The sequence below is a fragment of the Xiphophorus couchianus genome, chromosome 10 (genome assembly GCF_001444195.1).
Source record: "Xiphophorus couchianus chromosome 10, X_couchianus-1.0, whole genome shotgun sequence".
Taxonomy (NCBI): domain Eukaryota; kingdom Metazoa; phylum Chordata; class Actinopteri; order Cyprinodontiformes; family Poeciliidae; genus Xiphophorus; species Xiphophorus couchianus.
The window spans coordinates 14,953,410-14,976,286 of record NC_040237.1 but is presented as its reverse complement, the minus strand read 5'-3'; the positions used below and the strand labels follow the sequence as shown (position 1 = coordinate 14,976,286).

General features: G+C 41.5%; 1 protein-coding gene and 1 long non-coding RNA gene across 2 annotated transcripts in view; one reads left to right on the top strand and one right to left on the bottom strand.

Annotated features, from left to right (window-relative positions):
* The window catches only part of radil2b (Ras association and DIL domains 2b), a 28,632-nt gene extending 7,677 nt beyond the window's left edge, over positions 1–20,955 (top strand). The window contains exons 4-18 of the mRNA XM_028030257.1: positions 1,276–1,508; positions 3,025–3,479; positions 7,553–7,849; positions 7,960–8,376; positions 9,898–9,935; positions 10,018–10,235; positions 10,319–10,431; positions 15,394–15,643; positions 16,019–16,191; positions 16,871–17,015; positions 17,089–17,270; positions 17,961–18,255; positions 18,352–18,551; positions 19,702–19,841; positions 19,950–20,955. Of these exons, the coding sequence (XP_027886058.1) occupies positions 1,276–1,508; positions 3,025–3,479; positions 7,553–7,849; positions 7,960–8,376; positions 9,898–9,935; positions 10,018–10,235; positions 10,319–10,431; positions 15,394–15,643; positions 16,019–16,191; positions 16,871–17,015; positions 17,089–17,270; positions 17,961–18,255; positions 18,352–18,551; positions 19,702–19,841; positions 19,950–20,043 (3,250 nt within the window). The 3' untranslated portion in view covers positions 20,044–20,955. The remainder of the gene's footprint in view (positions 1–1,275; positions 1,509–3,024; positions 3,480–7,552; positions 7,850–7,959; positions 8,377–9,897; positions 9,936–10,017; positions 10,236–10,318; positions 10,432–15,393; positions 15,644–16,018; positions 16,192–16,870; positions 17,016–17,088; positions 17,271–17,960; positions 18,256–18,351; positions 18,552–19,701; positions 19,842–19,949) is intronic.
* On the bottom strand, positions 876–13,407 carry LOC114152371 (uncharacterized). Its single transcript, XR_003597109.1, has 3 exons — positions 12,897–13,407; positions 6,063–6,067; positions 876–886 (listed from the first exon to the last, which is right to left on the bottom strand). It is a non-coding gene; the product is annotated as an uncharacterized LOC114152371 (long non-coding RNA).
* Positions 20,956–22,877: the final 1,922 nt, after the last annotated feature.

The window sequence follows — 22,877 nt, the reverse complement described above, 5'->3', positions numbered from 1 at the left end:
CCAAGTCTAATTATTTATAAATGCTCGAGACAGGATGGTGGTGTTCTTCAGCGTAGTCCAAAAAGAGCTTCCACATGCGTCCAAAGATGTCAGTCTTAGAACAATGTATTCCAAAATAAACTTCTTCCACCCAGAAATAGTAGGAGACTTATCGGAAATCCATTGCAGCAAAATATTTTTTCAAGCACAGAAGATTAGGATGTTATGCAACTTTGATTTTGAATGTGTTTACTTGGTAGACCGAGGCGAAGAGACACTGGATCGAGATCAATATTAGTTTTGATAATTTTCCTAGTCTCAACCAGAACCAGAGATTGATATTTGACGTTTAGTGTCGGCTAATACCGATCCAATGCAGAATCATAACGCTGAATTTACTGAAGAATTAACTTACGAGTCTATTTATGTCTGTTTTCTTAAAGACGCAGACATAAATGTACTGAATTACACATTTATTTGGTAACTTTGCACCAGTACAGCACACTAAAATACACCAGTCGCTTCACAAGAACTTGGTGAAACGTGTAAAAACGAAACAACTTTAATTTGTTCAGGAATTAGGAGTAGAGCAGCCAACATAAAATAAATAAAAAGGAAACCAAAAAAGACAACAAGTTGACTGAATTGGTTAAGCATGTAAAAAAAACAAACTGCAGCAAACTTTCTTTCAAATAGTTCAAAGAGTGCAATAAGGAATTTGAAATATAACGTAAAATAAATAATAAAGCATGGCGTATGGATCAGGCACATTGTCACCGATACTCAATCTACAATGTTTTCAATATCGGGACCGATACAAATATTAATATCGGATTTTTACCACTGATTTCAAGTAAAACTCATATATTACATCAATTTATTACACATACAGTACTATATTTCCAGCCTTTATTATAATTTTGATGAATCTTGCAGATAGTGAAAAACCCATATTCAGTGTCTCAGAAAGTTAGAATATTGTAAAAAAAATATTTTTTAAAGTTGAGTGGAAGGAAAAAGTGTGGTGGGAAACAACAATGATAAATTAGTAAATCATGAAAAAGAGTGGTAATATTTTCTGACTCATTTCTTTTATCAGAATATTCAAACAATGTTGAGCTGGACAAGATTATGAAAGTAACGAAGAAAATAAAAACTGCACTTCAGATTTATTCAGGCTCTCTGTCTGATCGTGAGAAAATAGGAAAAATCTGTTTAAATCCTGTGAAGATATTTTTCATTCCCGCGTCTTGTGAGGAGGAGTGTAGCGATTTTAAACACATCCATCTGATACAGGTACGGCCTGAGGAAGGAGGAGTCCGAGTCCTACGTCCTCTGTGACACCATCGGCTCCATCGACAGCCACCAGTGGAGGACGGAGGGGTTCAGGGTCGTGGGCGACCACGAGAAGCCTCTCCTCCTGCAGTCGCTATGGAAACCCAGAGAGGGCTTGGCGAGACGTTTCGAAATCCAGCGGAAAAGTTCGATAGAGGAGATGACGTCGAAGGAGAGGGACACCGTCACTGCTGGTAATAACTGCAGGTCCTTTTGGGGCGATTGCTGCGCCACATCCTGACTCCACCAGGCGACACGAATGAAGCTCTGCAGTCGGTTCTGAAGTCGGTTCTCACAGTGAAACGTTTGGGTTTTCCTGAGAAAACCGGCCAAAGGCTCGCAGTCTTGTTCTCAATTCTTTTGAATTTCAGACTCATGGCTGGATTTGATTCTTTCATGACAATAAATTTTTAGTAACAGCCTAATGGGTTTTGCAGACGCACGGCGATTTAATGGCCGTTTTCTTTTTCCCCCAAGCGTCACGCCTTCTCTGTGTAATTCTTTATTGTTAGAAATAAAAAAAAAAGCAAAACAAATAAAAACATGGCAAAAACACTGGATACACAGATAAGTACGGATCGTGTGACATGACTGAAAAACACCCGGACATTTCCACAGATGGTACCATAACGGTGCTGGGTTGATTTACTGATGTTTTTGTGTCAGTCACTTCTAGCGGAGGCTCCTGGGTTTACACAGCTGTGTTCACATCTAAGTGTGTGTCCGGTTTTGTGTTTTGCTTTTATGAACGACGCACGCATGTGGTACGGCGCTCCATCAGTGTCCGCGTGTGGATTGGTTAGGGTTAGTGTTGTGGTTCCCTGCTGCGGAGCTGAGCTTTTCTTTTTTTTTTTTTTTTTTTCCATGAGCGCTGCCTCTGTTTCCACTGAGGTCTGCTTCCTGACTGGGGCTTCTTCTTGTTGACTCTGGCAGCAACACCCCTCACCTTGCCTCAGGAAAACACGGGCGTTGCTCTGTCATCGCATTCCATCAACCTTTCGCCTCCACGGCCTCGTGATGCGGTCCAGTTCGCTCGTCGTTTTCAATCAGCCAATCAGGTTTATTTGTGCAGCACATTACAGTTTGAAGTGCTTTACATCATAAAAACACGCACAACAAAAAATTGTTCACCGATTGGGAAAACGGCAAATTTCTTTGAGTGTCATTTGTCAAAATCATCGGTACAATTCAAATATGTTGGTCGATATTCCATTAATTATGTTTCAAATCAACCCTAAACAGGTGGGTTTTTAGTTTTGATTTAAAGGAACTCTGTGTTTCGGCTGTTTTGCAGTTTTCTGGTAGTTTGTTCCAGATTTTTGACACAACAGCAGCAGATTTTTAATGCAATGTGGTGCTAAGCTGTTCAGTGATTTATAAGCTAGCAACAGTGTTTTAAAGTGTATTCTCTGAGCTCCAATGAGCCAGTGTAGGGCCTTCAAGACTGGTGTTCCTTTATCTTCCCTCCAGCAGCATCATTCTGAATCAGCTGCAGCTGTCTGATTTCTTTTAGGCAGACCTGTAAAGACACTGTTGCAGTAATCAATTTGACAAAATATAAACGCATGGATGAGTTTCTCTTTATCTTCCTTGAATATTAGCTCTTTAATCCTTAAAATGTTCTTCAGGTGACAAAAGGCTGACTTTGTAACTGTCTTTATGTGGCTCTAAAGGTTCAGGTTCAGAATGATTTACTTCCGCCCACATTAGGTATCAACGCCCAGGCCCGGAAGCTGCAGAAGAGCCGATCCAGGGTCACCTCCACCCTTGTGGAGAGGACTCTGGGTCGCAGTCAGAAGCTCTGGAGGAGCAAAAGTGAGATGGATCTCTTGGACGGCGGGGACGAAAACGGCGGGGGACAAGACGCGCGAGCCAAGGGTCTTCGCAAGAGCCTCGGCCGCTCTTCGGTCCACAGCCAGGAGTCCCTGGAAAACGGCCCCCGACTGATTGACATTCACAGCGCGGAGACGCCCTTCGAGGGGGACGGCGGGACGGCGTCTAAGACAGAGAACCTCTGTCCGCCGAGGCCGAGGGGCGAGCGCGAGGGAGAGGAGTCGGAGAGGGAGGAGACGGAGAGCAGCGACGATAACACCACACAGTACTCCATTCACCCTCCACACGACTGCCCGTACCTGCTGCTGCTGCAGGGCTGGAGCCTCACGCAGGTACGTGGCCAATCACAGCTCAGCAACGTGGGAGGGGTAAGGTGTGTGGCCGACCGTCACACCAAGGCCTTTACAGTTACCTGAAACTAACGAAAATATTGAGGAAAACATTGTCATTAACTGAAATAAATACAAACGGTAATTAATAGAGAAAAACTATAAATAACTGGAAGTACATCATGTGTTTATAAAACTAAAATATACTAAAATTATAGATGTAATATCCGTTGTTTTTGTGTTCATGAATATATTTATTAGCCTTTCAGAAAGATGTGAAATTTATATTTTTCCCCCCACACAAGCAGTTTACGTCAGGTGTGGGCAAATTATGGTGCTCCGTACTATTTACATACAAACATTTATGCTAGTCTGTAAAATGGCGACAGCAAAAGTTGGGAGAAAACACGAGTGAGTTGGTGGTTCAACTAAAACAAAATACATTTTCTGAAAACCGTATCTTTGGTTGAATCTTCATTAACCAATCTATGCAGACATAATCACAATACATTACTTTGACCCTTTTTGAATTTTGCACCTAAGAAGTATGAAAAAAACAAACTACAACTAGCAAAAATTACCAGCTACTTAACACTCTAAAAACTCATTAAAACTGACTGAATTAGTCAAACAAGAATAACAACTAAATAAAACTCAACTGTAATGAAAAACCTGAAACTATTATAACCCTGTGTCACACCCATGGGGGATGTGGGTGTTTTAACACCCTGACGTTTTATGGAGCTTTGCTTTAAAACCTCATTTCTGTGGCGTCTTTGTGCCACCAGACTGACAGTGCAGTGAAGCTGATGTGAGCGCGTTTATTTGTGTAAACAAAACAATATCTTGCAGCGTGGAGCATTTACTCAGTCGCTAAACACGCGTCGGACTCCGCTTTGACGTTTCAGCTCGTCGCGTACGGAACACCAGAAGAACCAAAAAGGCGTCAAATTTCACGTGTCTGTCACATGCAAAGTAAGTTGTTAACACACAAGCAACTGCGTTCACAAATGAAAGTGTATGTAAATAAACCACATTGCCAACTAATCACTGATAGATCTTTTCATCCAATCAGAGTGTTCCTCGGATGAAACAGAACCAATCACGACTAAGATGTCCAAATATTCCAGGAAGTAGCAGAAATGACCAAACAAACCACTTAAGAGAAACGCAACACGATACACTTGAATTTTATGACTTAATAACATTGAGCAGGCAAATATGCTTACTTTTTGCAACTTGCGTAACATTTCTACATTTATTGAGCTGTTACGTGATGTCCCTGTCAACTCGCATCCCCCACACTTTTGAAAGACTATGATTATTTACACAGGAAATGGAGAGTAGAGGTGGTGCAGCACTAGGAATCTTACTGTGTGAAACCTATGTTCTGAATTACAAAGCCATGGCAGTGTAAAAATTAGTAATGCAATTTCTACTTCATCTTCTTTTAATATTTTTACTCTATGAACTGCTTTACTTCCCTATCAGACATTCACTGTAACAAGAAACACTTTTATATGTTCCACAGAGGAAGGTGAAAAGTGGTGCACCGTCTCCATTTCCTGCCTGAATAACCTCGACTTCTGAGGAATTGACTGCACCGTGCAAACATGGTTGTGGTTTAAAGGTTCACGGATAAACCGCATAGAGGTTGTTGTTTTTTTTAGTTCTTTTGAGACGGTAATAATCCCTTTTGGTGTTGGCCCCTTTAAGACTCCAGGAAAAACTAATTTGGATTTCTACTAAATGAAGACCATTGAAGTTAACAGATGTGGCTAGTCTTTATCTTAAAAAGTGAATACTTTTGGGGGCCATTGTGTTTGCTAGTCAGAGGTGATGATTACTTAGCACAACAGAGTCCAAACTTTTACCAATGAGGGACGAAATTACCAAAGCACCTGGAGGGCAGAACAAATTTTTGAATGAAATTTTCAAAAATGTAGTTTTTTTATTTGATCTTATTTTATCTGCTCAATAATAAACAAACTGCTAAGGCTTTGCAAGTTGTTTCCTCTCGGTTACATGAGGTGAAGATTGTTCCATGGATCAAGATTCAGACTTCGAGTCCAAGACTAAATCTTGAGTCTTGTGCCACTAAACTTCTTACTTTCTGAATTTATTTAAAGAAAAATATATATAAATATGTGTAAAATATATTTTTGTCATGCAAATACCAAATTTGGTAGGAATTATTAATCAGAATACAACACATTCAAAGAGTATAAATTCAAACTTAGCATTGCAAAACTACAAAAAGATGTAGTTCACAATCTGGCCACTGGAAGGCAGCAAAGTGTTTCCAATATGACCTTTTATATAAAAAGGGTTACGCGCGACTTAAATTTAAGTCCTAATTTCTGCTACTATCTAAAGTTAAACCGACTTCGTCCGACATTTAATACTTTTCCCCTCAACGAAACAGACGTAAAGGACGTCTTCATCATGTTGTGTTTTCAGACGTTATGTCATTTGACAAAGCCAGCCAGGCAAACTGGAGCTGTCATTTACGCAAAGCAAAACCAGTCACTGCTTGTCAGTACTTTTAAGTTGAAGTCTGCTACTTCAGCTTACTGACTGCAGGACAGCACCTTGCTAGATACAGAAGCATTTATGTCCATTTATCAGAGAAACACGAAAAGAATTATGCTGGTTGAGTGAAGCGACAGTGACAGAGGCAACAGCTGTGCAGAGGTCAGCAAAAGAATTGAGAGTCAGAACACGGATCAGGAAACAGAAAGAGACGATCCTGACACTGCTTCCTGTCTGGTTGCCAGGGCTTCTCTGACTGTGGATAAGTACAACTCTGCACAAAACTACATACAAAGACCGACACACTCACACACACTTATGCATCAACTAGAATAAGGAGATTTTAATTCTGCGTCAGTGTCCCAGATGGCCCTGTACAGTAAGCTACTCCTGAGGAACGCGATTATGCAGTTGGTTTGCCAGTTTCAGCTCAGCTGGGTTAATCTGAAAGGATCACAAGGAGTGGCACAATTATCTCATTATAATCATTATGATTAGCGCTCACTTTATTTAAGTACACATTCTATGTTAAAAGCAGTTTGGAGTTCGAATTATAAAAACTATTCAAGGTTGAAACACGTTTTCCAGTTTAGCTTTGATGGTGAAGAGCCATTTGCTGTTATAAGTCAATCCTAATCCACGTCAAACTTTCTACATCATGCTCTTTGCAAATGAATTGTTTTAATTTGGTTACATCATATCTGACATAAGGACAAACTTTGATTAGGTCACTCCAAAATATTTTTTTCCACCATTTATAAATGAACCTGCTGATGTCCTTTGGATTATTGTCCCAAAGCATAACCCAAGTTGGCTAGAACTAAAAGTCACAAATTGATAGCTGGATGTTACGGTTCAGGATTTTCTGGAGCAACCAATCAGGCACAAGCTGTCCCAAGTCCTGAAGCAGCAAAGCAGCCCAAGACATAACACAGCTCCATGGTTGAGTTGTGAACTCCGACCTTAACTGAGGCCAGTGAGACCTGCTGAGATTTAAACGTTGTTCTGGGTCAGGGTGCCCAAAGTCGGTCCTCGAGGGCCGGCATCCTGCACATTTTAGTTCTCTCCCTAATAGTACCAACAACCTTTTCAGCATGTCAGTGTTCTTAGGCCTTCTAACGAGCCATCATTTGATCCAGGCGCGTTAAACGAGGGAGAGAACTAAAACATGCAGGATGCCGGCCCTCGAGGGCCAACTTTGGGCACCTCTGTTATAGGTTCTTTTGTAAATCTTTCTCAGTAGGGGATGACTTGAATTTTATTGTGAATCTGATTTTATCTTTAGCCACAAATGAAAATCCTGGCAGTACTAAGTAAATAAACCTTGAAGTATGTCTGTTTAGTTGTGACAAACACGTTTTAGGTTGTTTTACCTCCCCCAAAAGGCCATAAATGTCCAATTGAGGTGCAAGATTAGGTGTTTGGTTCCTATTGTTGGAATCACTAAGCAAACACTGAAGTACCACCTGTTCAGAAGTGGTACTTCAGAGATGCTTTATACAAATAAACAACTTCTGTAACTGACCGTTAGTCTCTCCTCTCAGGACTTTATCATCTACTTGCTAGCCGCACCACACATTCTTATCGGTCGACGCGGTGATTGCGAAGATAAGCTGAGTGTTGACGTCCTCCTCTTTGCTGATGACATCCTTCCAAGCCACTGCTCCCTCCACCGCCACAGCGTTGGCAGCCCCATCACACTCTCCCCTTGCAAAGATGCCGCCGTCTCGAGGAACGGCAAAGCCGTGAAAGACGACGTGCGGCTGAGCTCCGGTGACATCATCGGACTGGGAAAGAGTTACCTGTTTCTTTTCAGGGATCCCCTAGCTTCAGTGAACAAGGTGAGACGGTCTTTGATGAAGACGGCCGAATGAATTCGGTAGTTTGCCGCAGAACTAACAGAAAAACAACTCAGGAGACGTCACACTTCGTTTCTGTTTCTCGACTACAGGAAGAAAGCGATGCCTCTCTTGAACCAATGTTGCCCGCTGCTCCGTGTATAATGTGTCTCAGCCCTCCTGCGGCGACAACCATCCACAGTACAGCAATGATCCACTGCATCAACTGCATCCCGAACTGCACGGACGTCCGAGGTTCTGCCTGCAAGCGGTCTCCCAACAAAGACCCTCCCTTTCTAACGTCACCCAGAGGCCACATCCTGACTTTGAGCTATAGGGTTGAGGACGAAGATCGCGTCGTCAAGGAGATCTTTGCTATGGACGGTAGCAGCAGCATCACTGACGGAGCCCCACTGACTGTCTCCTTTCTGCTGAGCCTGTGTCTCCAGTACGCCACAGCTTACCTTCACACTTCAGACCTACGGAGGCTCCTGCTGCTGAGCGCGAGTGAAGTCCAGAGTGCCACGTGGGTGAGTTTGTGGTTAAAGATGTTGGAAACCAAGTGAGACGCGTTAAATTTCAGAGCGTGTTTGGGTTGGCTGTTACTGCCATATAAACTTTGTGAAGCTGATTGTATTTTATGTGCATTGGTTTTCCCCAACATTTTCACACAGACTATGGCTACAGTGCCTACATTCTTGTTTGGCAAAGTTATGAGGATCTTTGCCAAGAGGCAGATTGTAGAAAAAAAAAAGAAGCTCCGTCTGGTTTTAAACAATCTCTTCTTCATCAAACATGCTGTGTCTCGGTGATGTGATCATTGCAAACGCAGCAGAAAAACTGCAGTTGCAGCTCTGCAGCTTGTTTCTCAGTCATTATCGTCTCACTGTGAATCACTCGGCCAACTCTTGAGTTCCTACTTGCTGGATTACTCTTGGCCGAAATCCTTACGGACGTTTCCCACAGAGGGCAGGTCACATGAGGTTCACATGATGCACATCTGGGTGAGCAGCTGAATATAGATAATGCAGATTTGATGTATAGATGTTGCACTGGTTTTAATTTTTGGGGGGGAATTTTTCCTCTTTATTTGGACTTTTTTGTAATTTTAACTGTTTTCCTTTCAGCTTTTTTCTCATCATTTTGACTCTTTTCCACATTATTCTGACTTTTTGTTCTCATTTCGACTCTTCTCCCTGTCTTTCAGTTTTTCTCATCAGTTCACCCTTTTTCCAAATTATTCTGGCTTTTTTTTTTTTGTCATTTTGACTTTTTTTTTAATCATCTCAATAATTTTGACTTTTTTGGTCATGATTTTAACTTTTTCTCATTCTAATAACTTTTTCCTCATCACTTAGAAATTTTTAAAAATCATTTATGATTTTTTTCTTGTCACTTCAATGTTTTTGTCATTTTAACTTTCTAGTCATTTTGACCCTTTTCTCATAATTTTGACTTTTCTCCTTATTTAGACTTTTTCTCAACATTTTAACAGTTTTTCTTGTCATTTGACTTTTAATCACTTAAAAATTTTTGTTGTGATTTCAAGTTTGGTTTTTTTTTCACCAGGTACGGCGGTCAAACCCAAGCACTTTGACCACCACACGCTTGCTGTCTCCACATCATGACTTTAGGGAAACTGCAAACAGGATTTGTTATGGCTTTCTTTCAACACTGACTTGTTGGGGGGTTTTTTTCTCCTAACTTTTCTGTAAAGGCTACATTTATGGGGAAACACAAATAAAACCTGTTCTGTCGGTATACTTTTCTACCTGAGCTGTGGATCTCTGCAGTTCCTCTGACTGATATTCTTCTTGTTAAGCCTTTCAATTTTGGGGACATCCATGACTCGGTAACTTTGCAGTTGTGCCGTTCTTTTCTGTTTTTAGATTATGGATTGGTAGAGAAGCTCAAGACATTAGAATAACTTTGTGACACACTATTTTAAAGTTGTTTTATCAGGTACTGCTTTCAGCGGAGGAAATAAATCTGAGTAAAACCTACCATGGCATAAAAACACTCACTGCAGATTATCTCTTCGCCTCATGCAGGATTGCACTACGAAGCTAGCTGCTGTTTATCCTGAAGAGTAAGCTCTACCTTTTTATTTCCAGTATCCTGTCCTGCCATTTCATCAAGGACACTTCAGATGTTTTGTTTTTGTCTTACAGTGAGGGTTCAAACCCGAAAGACCACGAGGTACGCAGCCTATATGATGTAATTTCGGGTTTGCGCCCCCTGGTGGTGTGGATGGCCAACACCCTGGAGCTGCTGCAGTTCATTCAACATCAGCTGCCCCTTATTCTGGAGTGGATAAACCAAAAGGAGAAGGGGCAGAGGGAGGACGGACACTGGGAAGATGCTGAATTCAAAGAAGTGGAGAACTTAGGTCGGTGGCATTGCTGATGCAGTTAGCTAATGTTTCGCATGTTAAACTCAAATATGGAAATTCTCGTCAACGTGCTTTTTCAGCGATGTTGGAGGTTCGCCTGTCCTGCATTCGTTCAGCCAGCGAGGAGACGATGGCCGTCCTGGAGGAAGTCATCTTGCTGGCCTTTCAGCAGTGTGTCTACTACATCACTAAGGTAACAGCTGACTTCACAATCATTTCTTAATTCAGTGCTACTGCAGATTCTGGCAGTTCCATCCTGTTTTATCACTCATTTTTAAAATGTGTTCCCAGAGACATTCATATAATCAGACATGTGTAGAGAATAAAGGGTTTTGGTGAGTTATTTTTACAGCCTTTTAACGTCCTGGGTGACTGTACTGTAAAGCGACACTGGGTGCATTGTGGCAGAGCAGATAGGAAGCACACCAAAAGCCTTTGTGTGTGTGTTTGTGCTTGTGTATGTTGGAGAATGGATGCCATTCATAGTGCATGAACTATTTGACAGCATATTCTTTCACTTAAGCTGACTCACTGAAAAAGAATTGCAAAGCTAAAATGAAAAGCTTGGGTGGAAATTACATGAAGTAATCTGGCACAAAGTTTTTCTGGTCTAGTAAATTGACTTTAAAACCCAAATTTTGAAATCCACAGCTCAGGTGGAGCACTCCATAGATCTGTACTTTAGGTGTAAGACGATGGGGCGTTTTTTGGGTTTTTTTGGCAGCATGCTAAATACTGTAAACTAGCCTTAATCCTAATCTGAACCCATGGGAATCCAACCCTGCCATTTTTAACAAGAATTTAAGAAACAATTTGTGCTGTTTTCCACCAAATCTTCTGGCACTGACCCAAAAACCGTTTTACCAAACCGAGACGAGACACTTGCGAGACAGCCCGCGGTTTAGGCTCAGCACTGCTTGCTTTTGTGGTTGTAGGAAATAATAAATTAGTCTACCAAATCAGAAACTGTGGTCAACCCTCACCTGCTGGATAAAATCAAGCTATCGCCTATAAAAACAATCCTGCTGGTGGTAAAAAGCCAAAGACATAAAGACAACCAGGTTAGCCGTTTTCCCCAGGTTTAGCGCCTCCTAGGCTAAGCTAAGTGAAAGGTAAGCCTCCATAGTGGGATTTCAGTTTCTTGTACAGATCATGGATAATATTTATAAACACAAACTGTCAGTTTACCTTAATAGAAAAAAATTACGTGAAGGCAACAGTTCAGAAAACTACTGAAAACTGCTGTATTACCCACTAACCAAAAGTATGAGTTGGCGCTGCTGTTCTGAAGAAGCTAGCTAGCCTTGGTGCTAATCTGAACCGACTGGACGTCAACCCTGCCATTTTCAAAAAGGATGCTGTGTTTGGGGCCGCAAGTGTAGATCACAGCTTTTAAGCTTTTGAAATTAATATTGTTTTCCACCAAATTCTCTTTCAATGTACAAAAAAATGTTTTACCAAACCAAGATGGGACGTCTATGAGACAAACTGCGGTTTAGGCTCAGCACCACATGCTTTTATGGTTATAGGAAATAATAAATTTGCCTAATAAATCAAAAACTGTGGCCATCCCTCCCCTACTGGATGAAATGAAGCTATCTGCTATAAAAACAATCCTGCCGGTGGTAAAAAGCCAAAGACATTTATCAAAAGGCAGGCTAGCCGTTTTCCCAGGCTTAGTGCTTGGTAGGCTAAGCTAGGTGAAAGGTGTGCCCAATTGGAGGGATTTCAGTTTCCTGTACTGATCATGGACAATATTTCTAGAGGCAAACTGTCAGCTTGCCTTTAGAGAAAAGAGCATGTGAAGCCAACAGGATCCAGTTCTGCCCTTTTACACTGAAGCAGTACCACACCCATGGAAGCGTGCCCAGGAAAGTTTCAGACAAGTTTCCAGTGGAGCTGCGTAGGCGTGGGTGAAAATGCCGTCCAAAAAAATACTGTTGAGGAGCCTGGCCTATTTAAGTTCAAACAATGACCTTTACAAATGCTCGTTTGCTAGTCCCCCATGGCAAATCGGAGTCCGATCGATGGGGGCCCGTCGTAAATTACACCGCTTCCAAGGTCCTGGTCACACCATACTCGGCATTTGAAGAGCCGTGGGTGATGAGACTGAAGCCAAATCAAAGACAGCATTAGCGGTTTGCCATAATGTTAGCAGCAGCCGAGTCAAGGTCTCACATGTTGTGCCAGCTGGAACTCAGATCTGTGCCTGATGCATCAGGTTACGAGCCTCCTATGTAACGTTGGGGAGACAGTGAGAATGCTGCGTCTTCGGAGAGAAAGCTATAGGAATTCTTCGATAAACGCAGTCCTGTAAGTTTGACTCAGCACATATTTGCTGAGAGCAGCGGCTGTGGTTATCTAACTACCTGCTCTTACATCCATACTGTACACGCCACTGTTTTCTCTCAGGAAGTCAGCTTGATGAACCAAATGGTTTCCAGATGTGCTTTTGTCAGTTCAACCATCAATAATCTAAATGTAAGGCTAGTAAAAATGCACGTTTAATAAAAAAATCCATTACAGGGATTGGCAAGTATTCACTTACATTAAACTTTTGACTTTGTAGAGTTAGAGCCACAGAAACATCACTACGTTTTAATTGGGATTTTTTACGAGAAGTTCCTAATGGAAGGCTAATGATACATGGTTTTCAACATTTTTAAAGGGGCAGTATTATGTTAAATCGACTATTTTGAGCTTTACGTCATACTATGATCTTATTCTGTCATCAAAAACATACATGAAGTGCTGCTTTGACTTTTTTATGCATGGTTGAGAAATCCTTTAATCTCCCATAGCAACCGTTCAGCTGTTAAAAACACCCAGGCGGACCTAGCGCCGCCTTTGAGGCGCAGCTTCTCCTCAGAGCTGCAGTGTCCAGGCTTCTGCCTCACAGATCAGTGCTCCACTGAGACTTCTCCCTCAGCTCCTTCAGACTAGTCAGCAGCAATTAGCAGACACCTAGTGAAACTGTGCATCTGCTGAGCTCATCATACAAGCTACTTCTCAGTGCAACACTCATAAAAACGCTGTTAAAAGGTAAGTAGAGGAGAACTAGCAGGTCTGAGAAATAGCAGGAATTTGTTAAAGAGACAGAGTCCCAATTTCAACTTCAAAACCAAATTTCCTTTCACATCAAAACGGGATATTTTGACTGATTTTATTTGAACACATCAATCAATCAATCAATCAAATTTTATTTGTATAGCACATTTCAGCAGCAAGGCATTTCAAAGTGCTTTACATCATATCAAACACAGAAACACAAAGCAACATAGAATCAATAATCAAAACGTAGCATTAAGTCAAGTTCCATCAATAAATTTGTAATTGATTACATTTCAAATACAATTTAAAACAGGTGGGTTTTTAGTTGAGATTTAAAAGAAGTCAGTGTTTCAGCTGTTTTACAGTTTTCTGGAAGTTTGTTCCAAATTTGTGGTGCATAGATGCTGAAAGCTGCTTCTCCTCATTTGGTTCTGGTTCTGGGGATGCAGAGCAGAACCAGAACCGGAAGACCTGAGAGGTTCTGGAAGGTTGATACAACAACAGCAGATCTTTAATGTATTGTGGTGCTAAGCCGTTCAGTGATTTGTAAACTAACAACAGTATTTTAAAGTCTATTCTCTGAGCTACAGGGAGCCAGTGGAGGGACTTTCAAACTGGTGTTATGCTCTAACTTCCTGGTTTTAGTGAGAACACATTCAACTAAATACATTTTTTCTGGTATAACTGTATTATTCTGTTTTGACGACAAGTCTTATTAATTAAGATTATTAACAGTTAGTTTTAAAAACAATATTACCAGCAACAGTTGGAACCGTTTTAGTGGAATTGAAACTACTTTAACATTTTTTTCATACGTTTGTTAAGAAGCAAATTTTAGCTCTTATGAACTTTAAAAATCTAAAAAAAAAAATCTGAAGTATTCTTGGCCTTCCCATATTTGCGAGTAACAGCAACAATATCGAGACACATACAAGATAGAGGTATATATCTGTTAAACAAAAATATGTTACGAAAAACTAAATATCTAACAGAAACCAGAATGTATCATTTTACTTCTGATACCTCTTCAGTGTAGTCACAGAAAACGTTGGAGTTTGACAAAAAGAGCAAAGAACAAATGCTTTTTTAAAATAAAACAAAGTTTGACAGTGTTTGGAATCTGTTCCTCTGATATATTTTGTGGTTATTTCGTCAATACAAGGAAAATTGCATCGCAAACGGCGCCACTGGTGAGCAAGTATTTTGGCTGAAGAGACGTTATGATGAATAAAAAGACACTACAAGCAGACCTGTGGGCAGACTGTGTTTATTTGTCCGTCACAGCGAATGCAGACGTAACCAGACAATGCTTTGAGTTGTCTTTTTATATTTGCCTTCAAAAGCTAATGCGTGCATGTGGTCATCTGCGAAACCAGTGCTGCTGAAAATATAAATCCCCTCTGGCTTGTCTGCATCGAGCGACATTTTCCAAGCCAGCGTGTCTTTCCAAGATTGTTTATTGAAATGCTCTGTCGTTTCCATTGTGTTTCACACGGCCCGGCCCGGTTGATGCTGAGCTCAGCCTCGCCGCGGGAACCTCGCAGGAACTGTAAACGGAGCTGCTCGCACTGGATTCCTTCAGTGCTCTTCACTCAGCAGCCCTCTTTGGAGCACAATGCCAAGAAGCCCACATTCAAAGCAATGTTCAACTATTCAGGAATGTGGATCTACGGCTGGCACTAACCTCAGATACTTTGTGGGCATAGGAGTGAGATCTTAGGGAAAGGGGGATGTCTGTGTACAATTAGGCCGAACAAAGCTGCGGTTGTTCAGCCTCACTCTGAGGGACTGGAAAGACATTTGGAGCAAAAGGTGAAAATCTTAGAAATCCCATTTTTTCTTTATGTCCGGGACTGCTGCCTGCGCTAAAGTAAACATGCATTAGCTATGTTTTAGTGTCAGACTTTGCCATGCTTAAGTTATATACATGGGTGGTCTGAAATTTGACCGGGAGGGTTACATGTTTTAGTTTCTCCCAGCAATCGTATCATATACCACGCAATGTCAACTTTTCCGGCCTCTAATTGAGCCACAGGAATTGTCAACAGTCTCCAGAGCCGCATGGATAAGTGAGTCACGTCAATTTCCTTTTCTGTCCAACCAGTTCCTGTACACAGTCCTTCCGAGTCTCCTGGACTGCAATCCTTTCAGGGAGAGTGCTGGAGACTGTGGTCGGGGCCTGGGTGGTGGCGGGATGCACGTCCCCGTGGAGATCAGTCAGGTGGTGGAGGTTCTGAACGAGAGCTGGAGGATGCTTTTAGACTGTCAGGTCCACCCAGAGGTTTCCTCTCAGCTCATTGGCTACCTCTTCTACTTCATAAATGCATCGCTCTTCAACTCACTCATGGAGAGAGGTACCTGCAAAAAGACACACACTAATTTCTGACATCAACACATAAAACGACAACATCAAGAGACATGAACCCTAGTGACAACACATGGAAAACATCAGCATCAGGATATGGAATACACCAACATTAACACATAGAAAACACCAGTATCAAAACATAGAAAAATCCAGTATCAACACATAGAAATACTGTGTGTTAATACTATCAAAACATAGAAAATACCAAAATCAACACATAGAAAAGACCAGTATCAATACACAGAAAACAGAACTATATCTTAAAGTGCATCCGTATTCTCCTTACAAGCTTGATTCATGACTCTAAAAGGGGTAAAAAAATAAAATGTCTCTGACCAATTTTCTCTTCATGTGCACCCAGGCTCAGAACCAGGCTTCTTCCAGTGGTCCAGAGGAGTGCGAATGCGGGCCAATCTCGACCTGGTTCTGGACTGGGCCCACGCGGCTGGACTTGGAGAACTGGCCTTGGAGCACACACACACTCTCTCGTCAGCTATCAACCTGCTGGCTACACCAAGAAAGAATTTACTGCAGGTAATCTAATCCCTTTTAACAGGTTCTGTTAAAAGGGATTAGATTACCTCTTGTAGATTAGGCTCTTAATTTACTTTAACTGTCCTAAAACAACGACCATCTGATGGACGGTTATTGGCACAGAAGTTGTTATAGGGTAACGTTTGGCAGGGAATATCAAAACCAATGAGCTCTTGACAAAATGTTTGCAAGGAAAGTTTTAGCTCTAGTTTGATTTGAAGCAGGCGTTCTTTTTCTTTAGCTGAAAGAAAAATATAACCTAGGTCATAGCTTTAGTGTCTTCTTGATATTTTAATCGAGTCAAGCAGTGGTTTGACATTAAATGGCCACTGTCCTGCTTGTCTTTTACTGCTATAACGATTGAAACAAAGAAAGCAGAGGAAGCTTCTCCTGTTGCAGGCAACAGTTCAACGGGATCTTGAAGGTTTCCAGACACTGATACCTCGCCAGTATTGTAACTAATTTACATACCTTTCTATGACGTCACCCACTTGAATTCGGCATGTTGGATGCTGTTATCTTTGCCTTATTAGTATAATCTAAAGACGCGAGCGCAGCAGCTGTGTTTTATGTTGGAGACCGATCGTCCATTACGTCCTGAGAACGAAACGGCCTCGACTAAGGCAGTCCCTCGGAAGTGTAGAAACATTTTTGTCCTTGTCGTGTCGTTCACGTGTAGACGCCTTGGGCGTCCTTGCGCTCCGACTACCCTGCCCTGAGTCCGGCCCAGCTGCACCACCTGCTGAGTTTGTACAGCCCGGCCTCACCCTGCGCCCAAACGTGGGCTCCATCCGCACAGGATCGAGCGGCAGCCCACACAACAGGTGATAAGTCCTCTATGGAATAATCCGGGTGGCTCTTAAATATTGTCCTTAAATACAATTTATCTGTACTTAGCTGATATCCTGGAGAGTTTTGACACCCACCATCCGCTGGAGCTTCCAGACGAAGGTTACCAGCTCCAGCTCAGACGGCCAGTGGCAGACCCAGCTCTGAGGGAGCAGCTGCAAAAACTCAAGGAGTTTATCGGCGTGCTGTCTGATTTCCGGATGAACGATGCAGACGCTAAGAAGCACCAGGTTGCAAAATATTGATTTTCACCTTTTATATTTGGTGTTTGGTGACAGGTGATAAAACTGGCAACCACCTTATAGCATAAACAGACTTATTCACATGGGATTTTAATTGCTTTTTCACAATTGGAAATTGTGTTTTTTTGACATTGGGGAAATATCGACGAAGTTTTGCACTACATTTGTAATGGAAACACAGTTAATGAGGACAACCTGAAAAGTTCGATTTTGGTCTCCTGTCCGACCAGAATCTTTGTTTTTTTCCGTACCTTCTGAAAAAACAAAAACAAACCATCATCCTCCGACCACTTCCTGGTTTTCACCAGTAGTAACATCTGGCTGTTGATCATGTGACTCGTGCTGTGAAAAAAAGTGTTTCCATTGAAGATGTGTGAAAAAAATCTATTTTCATACAACTGAAAAACCACTTCATCCTAGCAAAAAAAAATATTCTTTTGTGAAATAAAGCTGTCTTTTTTTGCAAAATGTTAGGAAAACCATATTCTACTCAAATGAGGGCTTTTAAAACTGACTGACCCTGATGTCGAAACAACAACAAAAAATCCCAACAAGTTACTCCAACACTAAAAAAAAAAACAATTTCTCAAGTTATTTTAGAGGAATTTGTGATCTCCAGTGTTTAATGCCGAGCTGAAACTTTACTGTATTATTATACTAAACCAAGCTGTTCTGTAGGTTGGTGCCGCTCAGACGGACACTGCTCAGGCGGTCAACGACATCCTTCAAAATGTCGGCTTAGAAGCCTGTGATTCATCACCGGATGAAATGATTCTACCTCCATCACCATCATGTCTTAACTGGGATGAGCTCAGCACCGGCGTTGCACATATTGTAGCTGAAAAACTAACAAATCTGGAGCTGACAGAACCCAGTGAGGTGCAGTGGTCTGCTCTGGACCCTCCCTGCCTCCTCATCCGACCTAAAACAGGAACCTTGATGAATCCTAACAGCGAAACAGTGGAATGCGAAGGTCGTGTAACACTTTCATTCTTTTTTTAATTCATGCTCTTCCGCTGACTGTGTTTTGATAAATAGAACTGAACATGCTTTCAAACTTCTCCTGCAGGTGGCTTAGTGTCCGAGTGCCTGGCCGCGCTGAATGCGGACCATTTAAAATCGGACTGCGGCACCGTGAAAAGACTTGTGGAGCTAAAGGAGGAGGAAGAGGAGGCCGGGGAAGAGGACGTGGACAGCAACGACGAGGTTTTCAGTTTGGAGCTGGAGCGGAGCGAAACGGGAATCGGCCTTGCTCTGGTGGACACGAGGGTCAGTACAGTAAAAAAACAAAGGTGTATTATACATGTCCGTGGAGCATTTAAGCATCAGTTTGACTTTTTTATTTTCAACAAAAAATGTTCCACCTTCAATCAAAAAAGCACAGTTTTGCAGTTTCTGTTTCCATTTAATAAGAAATTAAATTAAAATTACGTGCGAATAACTTGTTTGCGCGATACGTCTTTATAAATCATGGCAGCAATGGATGTAAACAGTGATGAGATTTATTTATAACTCAGCAATCAGAGGAGACGTCTGCGTCTTTTTCAGGCATTGGAGCGACAAGTGCCTTACACCGGGGATTATGGATTCAACAAATGATTACCTTTTTTCACAACTTTTTATGAACTGTGTGATGCTGCGAGAGCGCCGGTGGAGCCAGCTGCACATTGTTTAAAAAAACAAAAAAAAACAGACCATCATCCTCCCATCACTTCCTGTCATCTTCTTCGCAGTTTCCGCCAGTAGTAGTAACATCTGGCTCTTGTTCACGTGACTCGTGTGATGCAAAAAAACGTTTTTCCATTGCAGTTTTGTAAAAAAAATCTTATTTTGATACATCTGAAAAACCACTTAATCCTAGCAAAATATATACGTATATTATTGAAATACAGGAATGTTTTGATGATATTTAAAAAATATATTGAGGTTTTGCAATGTATTTTTTTATATATTGAAAAGCAGGAATTTTTCAATGACATATTGAAGTATATTGAAAAATTGTATCAAAAAATCTATTTTGATGCAGCTGAAAAACGACTTCATCCTGGCAAAAAGATACACATTATCGAAAAACGTGAGTTTTTCCAAAATTTCCGCGTTTCCGTTAAGCAAATCTGTTTTTGTAATTTCAAGTTGCACAATTTTATGGTTAATGGAAACGTAGCTATTGTGGGATGTAAATGTAAATGTTTTCTGTCTAGTGGCAGTGACAAAAAAATTAATCCCTGTGCTGAAAAACAGCTAAATTGTTTGGAAAATTGTGTCCTGCTACTGCTGCAGCTAGCAAACTTGACTGATCATAAGTTGCCCACACAGTATGCCTGTAAACTGTGTTGCTGCTAAAACATTTGACAGTCAGGTTAAAAAAAAAGCTTCAAGTGTGAAATCCTGACTCCCGGCTATCATGTTCCGCGACCAGAACACGTCCATGAAGGTGAAGGGCGTCTTTATCCGCGCGGTCGTGCCAGACTCTCCCGCCGCCAAATGTGAGAAGCTGGAGCCCGGAGACAGGATCCTGGCTGTCAACGGAGTCAGTCTGCTCGGATTGGATTACGAGAGGTTAGGAACATTACCCAGTTTAACAAAAACACTCCATATTTCATACTACAATCTGGACGAGCGGCTTTTATTTACAGCACATGCTCTCTGCCTCTTTGCCTCTGTTAGCGGAAAGGAGCTGATCCAGTCATCAGGCGCCAGACTGAGGTTACTGGTGGCAAGATCGCACTTCATGGCTGCAGCCTTACAGAATGAATGCTGACTCTGCAGTTGTTAAGGAACCACTGAACCACAATCTGCTCTGCACGAGACTCCCAGAGCCTGTTGAACACGGCGTGTACAGAACATGGACTGTGAAGATGAACTGTGCTTTCAGACGGTCATTGTAAATTAGCAGCTTTTGAGTTACAAAAATTACTGTAATAATTTCTCGTTATCTTTGAGTGGTACTTGATTTTGTTTCAAGGGAGAATTTGCGGAGAATTTGCTTCGGAAGTTTGAAAATTTGTTCAGACTGAATCCAGGCAAGAACACAGCATCCTTTCACAGATGTCTGAAAAGCCTTAAAGGGGCAGTGTTATGGATCTGCTAGGCACATAGTGCCATTTTACAGAACAATCAGGCGACTATGTTACCTTCAGTTGTTATAAAAATCCTATAAATAGCAAATATGAAGTAAAAGAAATTTGACTGTGTAATTTAACGCCTTGAAATTGGGCTTCTGTCTCTTTAAAAAATGTCTGCTTTCTGCCTTCAGGAATTTTTAACAACCTTGCTCTTCTATTAATTATTGTTTTTTACCAGCATTGCACTCAGGAGTAGCTCCTATGATGAGCTCATCAGATCCACAGTGGTTGCTAATTGCTGCTGGCTAGTCTGAAGGAGCTGGGTGGAGGAGTTGCAGGGGAGGGCTGCTCTGTGAGCCAGAAACTGCAGCTCCATTTAACCTTTACCAGAGGATCACTAACTAAAGGTTTCTGGAAATTGATTGACTGAAATATATAAAGCACAAATAAAAACAGTATGGTGAAACTGGTAATTTTGTAAAAAGCATTTTTTCCTAATGTAGATTTTTTTTTCCTCCCCCTATGAATAAGTCAAATCAAATCCTGGATTTTTTCCCCCCACATTTCTCAGTGTGAGATTATACAATAAAGTATCATCTTCACCTGGAACAATAAACAGATCTCAGTGGTTAATTGGGCTGCTAAGTTAAAGATGTGGCGAGGTTTCCTCACCTTTGGACTTCCGTCGCTAGAGTGTTTATGTTTCCTTGCACTCTAGCCAACAATATCCTGTTGAGAGCATGATGTACTTTATTTAACAATTCAAAAGTGTGCTGAGCAAAATCACTTCCTGTCTGCATCAGCATAGCACAAAATGAAACTGAGGTCAGCTGAGGTTAACCCTCAACAGATCTCGTTCCCCTTCACCCACATAGCTGCAACAGGGCGGCTCTTCCGCTGGTCTTTTGCTCCACCTAGTGGCTGTGACCAAGAATGGCCACACAACTTTTCATTTGCTTTCATTTGAAACTATTATCTCAATCAGATAATCGGCTATTCAGACAGCTGTAATCCACATATTTTGTGTGACTTTTGATTTGTGAGAAATAAACAAACCTCAGAGGGGATGAATCTCTGTCACATGACTTACTCCAGCTCATTCTTGGAGATATCAAAAGAGCAAGAAGGTTACTGTTGCCCGGATAACAAGTTCTTGTTCCCTCTGCTCTAGTTTCCTGTAATTTAACACAAGAAACTTTGAGATTAACTGAATTTATCTCATTTAGTGCCTTTACATCCAAACTAAAATCCGATTCAATGACATGTACGTACTTGTTCTTGATAGCTTGTCATTTTCTTTTTGCCGAGTAACTTTTTGTGTTGTACATGTTGCTGCCTCTTGGCCAGGTTTTTAATCTCAATGGGATTGTATTCTGGTAAATGAAATGTTTAATAAAAAATTTTAAAAGTATGTCCAAGAGAGAGTAATACGTCTTCTTCCAGTTGAGAACAATAGCTTCAGACGTCAGAGAGCTAACTCTCACTCCTGACGCTCCGTTGTTACAGTGAAGAGCTCCAGTGAATGCCAAAGGTCATGACTCGGAGATGTCAACAGAATTATATCATCTTCATAAAGCAATGATGAGACTCAGGTTTCTACTATACCTAGCCCACCTGCTCAGGGTGTTATTGTACCTGTTAGCGCACAGCAAGCTAGGTCAAAGAAATCTGGTAAGGTTGCAGAGACACCTATAGGACTCTAGTGGCATCAGAATTTAGCAGTTGTGGGATTTCTCTTTTGTCTCTGGCAAAAGACCGTCTAGCGCTGGACGATTGTATTTACCCAGAATGCTCTATTCTTTAGTCTGCTTCCTGCTTTTAGAGCAGTCTGTTTGCATTCAAACAGAGACTTGGGTTTGTAGGCAGACCAGAGTTTAATGTTTGGTCCACGTCGGAGTTCAATTGCACATTCATAACTCTCCAAATGAATCAGACTTTCTAGACGAACAAACAAGAGTTTGATTAAAGCGGACAAAGCAGGGAAGGTGTTGTGGTTATTTGTTAGCGATCGTCTGCAAGTTGCTGGTGCAGTGATGCGTCAACTGAACAGTGAAAGATTTTATTCTGAACTGCCGCCCGTATCACGACAACCAAATCGCGAGGAATCGTGACCCAATCAATAAAGAACCCCGCTACTCCCAACTCTCACAACACAACATCTTATATTGTCCTCTGAACAGACATTTGGGTCTCATAACGTTTTCATTGTCTTCATTCTCCCTATTTTTCTCCAGGCATATTTTCCTTCTGGTCTCGTGATACCTGCCTCTCCATAGGATGCTGGAATTAATACCTTTTATGGTTTGATGAGGCCATAAAATGGACTCTCAGTCTACTGGAATCCATACATCCGTCAGTCTCATGTGAGACATTCATTAGGGATGTGAGAGGCCTGGGTGCTATCAGTGTTAATGCACCCTAGATGTAAACTGGTACCTCATGGCCCTATTAAACCCTTCCACGCCAATGGGAAGAGAATTGGTATTAAAAATTAAGGATGAAACGTTCACCAGAAGTGAACTAAATTGTG